This window comes from Hyposmocoma kahamanoa, unplaced genomic scaffold (assembly GCF_003589595.1).
Source record: "Hyposmocoma kahamanoa isolate Upper Pololo Valley unplaced genomic scaffold, ASM358959v1 95, whole genome shotgun sequence".
Taxonomy (NCBI): domain Eukaryota; kingdom Metazoa; phylum Arthropoda; class Insecta; order Lepidoptera; family Cosmopterigidae; genus Hyposmocoma; species Hyposmocoma kahamanoa.
This window is the reverse complement of record NW_020654972.1, coordinates 4,667,257-4,676,920: the sequence shown is the minus strand read 5'-3', so window position 1 is coordinate 4,676,920 and position 9,664 is coordinate 4,667,257. Positions and strand designations below refer to the sequence as shown.

Here is a 9,664-nt window from a genome sequence, read left to right as displayed (position 1 = left end):
CAAAGAAAATACTGTCCAATTGAGAAACTCCTTATTTTTTTGAAGTCAGTTAAAAAGGTACGTTGAGAAACTTCTTACCACAGATCTAGGATATCACGCGTAATCCTTGGCCTGTGCTTCTTACGAACGCGTAGTTGATATTGTAACTATGATTACATTCGGATTATTCCCATAAAAAGCGTTATTATATAAATGAAGAAATATGAAGTCAAATTGAGAAACAGAAAATCTTTTTCGTGTTGCTCAATGAAGTGTTTTCACATCAAATACGCACTCGTTGTCCAACATTCACGCAAGTCACACACACACACACAAACACACACACACACATACATACACACACACATACACACACACACACACACACACACACACACACACACACACGCGCGCGCGCGCGCGCGCGCACGCGCACGCACACACATACATTTTCAGTTAGCGAATTATTTAGATAGATTATATAATTTAGATTAATTTAATTTTACTGTCTCCACAAATTACTACTTGTTCTTATTACTATTTTTGCATAATGTATAAATAAAATAACGTAATAAATTGTACATTTTACTACGCTATTGGAAGAATTGCTGGTACTTATAGCACAGGTTTTCCTTTTTTAAGTACCAGCGGTCGTATCTTCTGATTCTTTGATACTTACTTATACCTACTGTACACTACGCATGTTGTATTATTATTATGGCAAATAAATGTATTATTATTATTATTATATATTGTAAAACCACATACAAGAAAATGTTAGTAACCTCGCTTTGCTGCTATATGGCGTTGGGATCAAAATAGAACGTGCTATCGTAGTGTTAACTAAATTACCATTGCAAAAGAAATTGCCTTGTATCCTTGGGTTAAGAGCCTTCAACTCGCCCTCTTACCCAGTGGCGCAGTCAAGGCCATCAACGGGCAACGGAAAAATGTCTTTCAAAAAAAAAATGTTTTGTATAGAATCATAGGGCCTATGAGTGCCACCCAGGTTTTTCACCCTCCTGCGCTACGTACACACCTATTACAATATTAATTATTAATTTATAGAACGAACGTGGATGGAGTGAGGGGAGAGATAACCTCGGCGTACATTTACTCAATCAGATTAGGGATATCTTTAAAAACGGCCGGGTTAAAAGTACCAAGCATAAAGCATGGACTTGTTTGAAGATACTCATGGGAGTGTATGTGGTGGAGGAGGTTCGTCATTAGCGTAGGGGGTGGAGGTCCATAGACTTTGTCTACCCCGGTGGGAGACAGGCGTGACGATAAGTATGGATGAAAAACAGTATTAACACAAATAATCTTGTAAACTTTATAGGTTCCCATTTAGATCAGTCTGTATAACAAGTGCAATCACAAGTTACAATTTCAGCATTGATTAACATTTAAATTTAATAGGCAGTATAATACATTTTACTGTTATGCAATAAAGTTCGTTATATTTTTAATGTGCAAAGATCAATTGCTCTAATTTACTGATTACCATGTAATTGGTTTCGTTTGTATATAACAATGAGTCTCTTCAAATTTCTTCCTAAAATACACGTTTTACATAAGAATCATGAATATTGTTAGGGGTTTTCTGAGTTTAATTTTTTTAACAATACTATGCAGTTACGTCCACGTAAGTACTTGGCATTCTCGAGTTTAGTACTCCCTGTCTATTTATATATATGTATATACATTTTTAGTAATTATGTTTTCGAATGTAATATTATCGTGAACTATTGAATAATATTTCATCTTAATATATTCGTATTTAAGTATACGATATATAATATTCTACGATAATATACCTACTCAAATATTAAATAATGTTCCACGTTAAAGTATTCCCATATGAAAATATACGGGAATACATACATAAATAATAAATGTTGCCACGGACATTACATTACTTACTTAGCTATTTCTACCGCCAAGCAGTATGTCAGCGTTATTGTGTTCCGGTCTTGAAGGGTAAGGGTGCTGGTGAAGTTACAGGCAAATAAGACTTGTCAACTTACGTCTGAGGGTGACGGGCGCAGTTTCAGTGCCCCTCAGATCGTTACGATTTAAAGCTCTGAGTGGCACTGCAAGTGTTATGGATAGGCGTGTAGCTTACCATCAGGCGCACGACTTGTTCGTCCCATCATTTGATATTATAAAAAAAAACTTAGGCAAAGAACGATAGAGTATAAAATTTTATTGTAGCATACTCGGAACTATGATACTGGTCTTAGACATTACATTTACAAGAGCGGAGCTAAGGAAAGTTATGTTTCGGCAATTTTTAGTTTTGACGCCAAATAAATCTTTTTTAAAGTATGTTTTTAAAGTAAAATAGGCACACTCTTGGTCACGATCAAACCTAATGATAAGCGACTGTGTGACACAGGACAGTATGCGTTTTTCTAAAAAATGCCACTCTAACCTTTAAATCTTTTTCTTCACTCAGCCAGGTCACTTCACCCTTACAGTTACCAACGGCTGATTAGAGATGTCGTTTTAATCATTGTAATTTTGAAGTTTATTGAATATCACGACGTTTTACTACCATGAAATTCAATTATTTATTGTGGAATTACTCCACTAGTTAATACAAAGATTGAAGATTGCAGATTAAGCTCCGCTGCATACGCAGTCCGCTGAATACGTGAGCTTACCGATGTTAGTACTGCTAGACTAGTTTACTTTAGTTACTTCCATAGTATAATGTCCTACGGGATTCTCATGTGGGGTAAAGCGGCAGATATTCAAACCATATTTGTATTGCAAAAACGAGCGATTCGTTCTGTGTACAGTCTAGGCTCTCGGGTATCTCTCAGAGAAAAGTTTAAGGAGACTGGTATCATGACTGTGGCATCACAGTACATTTACTCAAATATTTTAATATGCCCGTAAAAATATACATAATTTCTATAAGAAAGAAGATATCCATAATATTAACCTTAGAGCTAAGTCCAAACTCATGGTACCACGATTTCGTTTAACCAAGGTAAACAACTCTTTTATGGGGAACTGTATACGTTTTTACAATAAGATTCTGGAGCATATATTAAGTTTATCATTTCCTAAGTTTAAAAACTACATTAAAAATATTTTGATCGAAAAATCATATTACAAAATTGAAGACTACGTGTTAGAAAAAGATGTATGGAAAGACGACATGGCTCCAGAATCCACACAAATTTGATTCAAAGTGTATTCCACAGCATTTAAGTTTATTTGAAAAGAGCAATCCCTAGAGTTTCTTGCTCGTTCTTCTCAGGGAGGTCAGCGTAGTGAACGAGCAGTAGCTTAAATGTGACGTTTTCAAGTGTAAATTTATTTTACCTATGGAATAAATAATCTTTGACTTTGACTTTGACTTTGACTTTGAACATAAAAAAAAAATTTGATCCAAATGGATTCAAACCAGCGTTTGGTAGCTGTAAAGGTACGTGATCTGAGTGAAGAAATAGATTTCACACAAATGGCGCTACGGCAAAAAGTTATTAAAAACCAAGAAACTAAGATCTGCAACATGCACATAGAAAAATTCATAAGGTGTGCTGGTTGGTTCTTTGGCTTAATTATAAATAACGCACAATAACGCACACACTCAACATAGCCTCGCACTAGGGAAAACCTGTGTCGCGGGTGCCATGGACACACACATAGGGTCGTATTCCTGAACTCTACTCAATGCTCAAGTCAGGACTTGAGCAGACTTGAGTATGATTTCAAGCACTGGAAATACGACCCTAATGGCAATCAGTCCTCACTGCAATAGTCAAGTCCTGACTTGAGTATTGAGTAGAGTTCTGGAATACGACCCATAGACAACCACAAATTACACCCAAACTTACGGGAGAAATAAATGTAGGCCATACAAATATTTCTCTCGGCCCGGGAATCAAACCTCGGACCTCTGCGTGGCAGTCCGGCATGATAACCTTTCGGCCACAGAGGCAGTTGAATTGGCAGATCGCCTACCACGGATTGTTGGAAGCCGCTTGTTCGAATCCAGTCGGGTTGAAGGAATTTTTCTTAGTGTTCGATCTTTGTATTAATAATTATTATAACTTGTGCTTTAACCAAACCAAGGGTGTGATTTAATAAGTTAAGTCACTGCGCACACATTTCAAAATTTTTTGTAAAATTGTTCTATACACATCCAGGAAAGTCTATTAATACTCTAAAAACTAGTGTTCTTAAGTTTATTCTAGATATATTTAATTTATAGACATTCTGAAGTGTTTGTACTTATTGACAAACACGTTATAGCGCGTCTTCAGTAGATTTTATTTAAAAAAATACTACAATTAGGGTTTTTACTCTTTGGACGTTGTAAGAGTTCATGCAAAATGGATAAAGTAAAGAATATTAAAAGATCTGGTGGAGGTGGTGAACCTTGGATATTAAGTCACATCATTCGATACATAATAATAATAATAATAATAACGTATATAATAATAACACTCAACATAGCCCCGCACTAGGGAAATCCTGTGTCGCGGGTGCCATGGACACACACGTAGACAACCACATATTACACCCAAACTCACGAGAGAAATAAATGTAGACCATACAAATATTTCTCCCGACCCGGGAATCGAACCTGGAACCTCTGCATGGCAGTCCGGCATGGTAACCGTTCGGCCACGGAGGCAGTTATATTAATTATAATATTAATTAGATTCAACATTAATCTGTAATCAGTTTGAACAAAAAAACATTTTTCTTTGCCTTACAAAATTAAGTAAATTGATTATTTGTTGTGCATTTGGTAACACTATGCTAACGTTAGAAATAATCAATGAGTTTCGACCTATATTTAATATTTAAAGTTCTCGGCTTCCTATCCAACTGCTCGTCTTTGTTTATCAATAGCTGATTTCGTTTTGCTTCATACCGGGGACCGGCGGCCTAAGCGGGAGAAAGAATCGCGAACTCAACACGCACCGACTGGTAATTTTACTATTCAGAACCAAGTGCTCTAATAATAATTATATTTAAGCTGCTTGTTAATGACACGAGTGATGTGCGATGTTGAATAACACGTCGACATAGTCCATCACAGTGTTTCTAACAGTAACGATCAAACTAGCGATGCATCAGCAATTGATAGATTAAACCAAATAATAAAATGTTAGAATCCCCACATTTTCCTCACATAGTGCCAATCCCCTCAAAATCCCCAATCTAGTTGAAACTCCCTACAATTTAGGGAATTCCCTACAAATTGGCAACCCTGGATACAATAGTCGTAATTCGCGCTCGGGTCGGTCATGGCCGGCATTAGTTTGTTGATAAATAAATAAATATTGTGAAGTAATTCCTTGTTGGAAAATGACAAAAACAATTGAAATGAGCGCGTAAACTACTCTGTACTTCAATGTTGTGTATGTGGATTGTGCCGTCTATCAATAGAATACAGTGAAATCATTGTGTGAAATGTGGTTGGCGTGAAGAAATAACCTCAATTTTGTAATGAAAATTTTATTTCTTCCAACATAAGTTAGGTATGTTATTAAAATATTCCTTATTTTTATATGATAGGAAATGTATCCACCTTTCTAGTCATATTATCCCACATTCCATATAATTATACAGAATAACTTTTTTTGCGACAAATTGGATTTTTTCAATTGTTTTTTTGACGTAGTGTTTTGAAAAGTTTTTTATTGCATAATACGCTCACTATTCCTATAACTTTATAAAGGTTTTGTAATACTGTCAAAACAAAAAATTGTTTCGAAAAACCGCGTTTTGTAGACAATCATAAAAACTTCATAGGAGGAATATTCTTCTACAAGATCAACTACACTAAAGCAAGTAAAAATAGTCTTTTCGTATTCTAAAGTTTTTAAAGCTATACACAAAATGTTCCCAACTGTGTTTTGAAAATAGCTTTAAATTCTTATCGTCATTTTTATTTTTAAAGAATGACTATGAAGTAGCCGAGAAAAATTTCTTTTCTTTTTAAAAAGTAAATCTAAGTTGAAATTGGCTTGAAGAAACCTGGAACTTCTTGGAAATGGTTTGTTTTGTGGGTTATTTTGTATATTTAAGCTTTCTATAAATATTGTCAAACTGTGTAGAAAATCGATAACTGTATTTTTATTAAGTTTATATTTTATACATAAATATTTAAAATATAGCGAGCGCATTACTTTTATGGCAGGTTTTACATCACTTTTCACAATGTATTTAAAGTCGCACGTCAATTTGCGCTTTCTAACCGATTAAACATTGCGGGAAAAAGTCAGAAATATTATAGCTAATTTCGCCATGTTGCAATTTTGATAGTTTATATTTTATAAGCCAATAAACTTGAAATTTATTAGTATTAAGAGAATTGCGTCTTATGTTTGTAACGCCTTAGTATTTTGGTTTTAAAATAGCATTTAAATGTAAATTATCTAAAAACTGTCTACATTCTACAAATGGTCTTGTACCATTCTAGAAGGGTTACTTGAGAAAAAAGATAAGAGTCACTCTTAAACGCTCACGCGATGCGCTCCTCCTACCGCAAAATGGCGGCTATTTGGTTTCGCAAATTAGAAAAGCATTCAGTTTAAATACAAGTTTTTAAAAATAAAAATTATTATTCTGCATTGCTAAGTAATACACCGCAAATCCTGCATTTAAAAAGCACTAATGGAATTTTTGGTGTACTTGGGTAAATATGATAATATTCCGTTTGAGTGGTTCTAACGTTTACCATGAAATTACTCCTTAAAGTATAGTTTATAAACATTTATATTCAGGGTAAACTTAAAAAATGTTACTTACGGTATGTTTTCAATAAATAAACACCGAAATCACCAGCCCAAACAATAACACACACGATTGTCGTGACGTATTTTTGAAGTTGTTTATTTTTTTAAATGACAGATCCAGGCATTAAAAACTTTATGGTTTGCTAGAGTAGTTACCGAAATAGCAATTAGTATTAGTTCTTTTACCTGTTATAACTTCGGTATCCGATAAATCGGTATAAAATCATCACCGGCACCTCTAGGTGTGGTATGCGTCTACGGCTGCATGTTTCGCGTGAGCGGTTAACACTACCTACAGATAGTTTCTCAAAGCACTCTTGTGATCTACTAATAAAGTTGTGCCCTCTTATACTTTAAATTATCTACAAACCTTCTTCGAGATATCTTGAGGGAATTTGAACTCTTAAAATATTCAATCGAATTCTATTCTATTAGATATCTTATAGTATATATTTAGAAATGGGTGTGCTGCTTGGAGTGGTTGAGATTTGGAACTTCGATTTCACAGGAAAGTCACTGCTGCTTGTAAATACCCTTTAAATGGTAGTTACATATATCAATATCTATGATTTGTGTTTATACATAGTATGTAAGCAAAACTACGTTGAGCTTTCTTCTTTAGCGAAACCATTCAAGCTACCTAATGTTTATACTTTTCTGTGATCATTAGACTATGACTGATGCAGAAGTAAAGTTAGCACTCACAAAGAAGGCGATGAGTTGCATGAAGGACCATAAAGTGGATACCGCGGAGTTGATGAAAATGCAGCTGATGACGCCGCCCAAGAGTAAGCAGGCCCATTGTCTACTGGCCTGCGCTTATAAGAAAGAGGGATGGGTAAGAGTATCAATGATTGCAACGATATAAGTACTTTGGATCATATAGTGCGTTTGTTCCTTCAAAGAACTTATCTACTTAACTCCATTGGTCTTAAGAATGCAATAATAAATTGCAACAAAGTTGTGATTAATCATTTTTCTGCGGTGGTTGAGGTTTTGTAGCTTCAACTCCTCAGGAGAGTTGTTGCTAATAAGTTTTTTTTGCTTTCCGCTCCTCCTAGTCAGAAGCTGCTAACTGGGCTGAGCCGTCCCAAAGGTGGCACAAGTATTCAATACATGGTCGAACTTGACAGATTTAAATGGTTTTAAGTGTAAAATAAAACCTGATCTTGAAAAATGTGTACCGTAAACGTGTGTACCGTACATCATGCGGGGAGGCTCCTGTCGTGCGCGCCACTACTTTATTTAATTGAATGATTTTCATTAAATTGAGGAGGCAGCATACCTAGCGAGAAGCTTAGAATTTAGATAGCTACGTGGAATGTCATTAGTATTATTTTTTTCTTATCATTTTATATTTTCAGATGAATGCTCAAGGACTCTATGATACAGAACACATGTATAAAATAGCAGAGATAATGAAAGAAGGAGATGAGCAACGAGTGATAAACGGCAGAAAAGTAGTTGAGATTTGCGCGAAAGGTGATATTACTGGTATTTACACGAGCTCAAGAACCTTTAGACATTGCGACATCAGGGCAAGAGCCGCTGAAATCTCTTTGTGATACGGGACAAGGATTGCGAGTTGTAGTACTGGACTTCATAAGTGTAATGAATACGTGGGAAAAATGACAATAGTCACCCGTGACCATGGCACCTGTTAGGCTGCGGTTACACCAGAGAAGTGCGAAGTAGCTAGGCGATGCGATAATGTGTAGCGGACTCTTTTTAGCTTTTTCAGAGTTTTGCACACATTCTTGGCTCGCGTATCTCGGAAACATTCGTCGCTTGCATCCCTCACACACATTCCTCGCGCACATCTCTCGTTTTTCGTACGTGCAATACTCCGCTAGCCCTTTTCCACCAGAACTGCGCTTAGCGAGGTTAGGAACATGCAGTAATCTTATTGGTCGACTTTTTCCTCGTACACCGCCTAGCTACCTCGCACATCTCTGGTGGAAACGCAGTCTAAAGAGCCCGAAACGTTCGTTTGTTTGAAAAAAAAAAACAAATATTCTCGACTTGATCCAAAAATACATTTAATTTCCAATGTGTAGAAATTACGAAATCCTATTCCAAGATTTTTACATATTGTATGTAATTTATTGTGTAAATCGAGTTTCAGTTAACGAAGTGCAAGTGAGCGATGGGGAGAAGGGTTGCGAAAGAGCAGGCTTAATCTTCAAGTGTGTGGTAGTAAATGCTCCTAAGGTATGGAGTTACGAAGTTTTTAATTTTAACGCAAGAGTTCTTAGTTGCAGATTTGTTATTACTCTAGGTTCTATTTAGTATGCCTGAATACCTCAGTATATCATTAACAATGTTGTGCACGTGTTATTAATGTTTTAGAACAAATAATTATTTTATATGATACCAAGTTCTGGACGAACAAGTCGTGCCTGGTGGCAATCGACACGCCTGTAGCAGTTGCAGTGCCACTGAGAGCTTTAAATCGCAAAGATGTGAAGGGCAATGCCTCTGCGCCCGTCACTCTAAGACGTAAGTTGACAAGTCCCATATTACGCAGTAATGCTCACATTACTGCTTGGCGGCAAAAATAGGTAAGGTCCCTGGACGAACTCTTTCACAAGGAGCTCTACTGTTACTAAAAAAAAATAAAATTCTTGTTTAGTATGTAATGAGGGTATAGTCATAGAAAAGTGGTGCAAAATAACAGTTGGAATACAATCGGAAAGCAGTAAGGTTGGCATGTACTCCAACTGCATGCTGGCTGAAAAACAGCTGTACTGGCAATCGAAAGTAGAGATTCGACCTAAGTGCAGCTCGTAGGACTACGCACTAAATTGTTCAATCAATGAATAAAATTGAAGATATTGCCAAACCACTTGTAAGAATTTTTAAAACTTGAAATAAATTACTACATTTATTTATTTCAGTTTGGATTTAAACTATAA

The 9,664-nt window shown here is 35.9% G+C and overlaps 1 protein-coding gene across 1 annotated transcript in view; it reads left to right on the top strand.

Annotated features, from left to right (window-relative positions):
* LOC113238374 overlaps positions 1 to 9,664 on the top strand; it is an 18,042-nt gene extending 8,378 nt beyond the window's left edge. Inside the window, exons 5-8 of the mRNA XM_026475215.1 lie at positions 7,420 to 7,587; positions 8,114 to 8,231; positions 8,875 to 8,960; positions 9,647 to 9,664. Of these exons, the coding sequence (XP_026331000.1) occupies positions 7,420 to 7,587; positions 8,114 to 8,231; positions 8,875 to 8,960; positions 9,647 to 9,664 (390 nt within the window). The remainder of the gene's footprint in view (positions 1 to 7,419; positions 7,588 to 8,113; positions 8,232 to 8,874; positions 8,961 to 9,646) is intronic.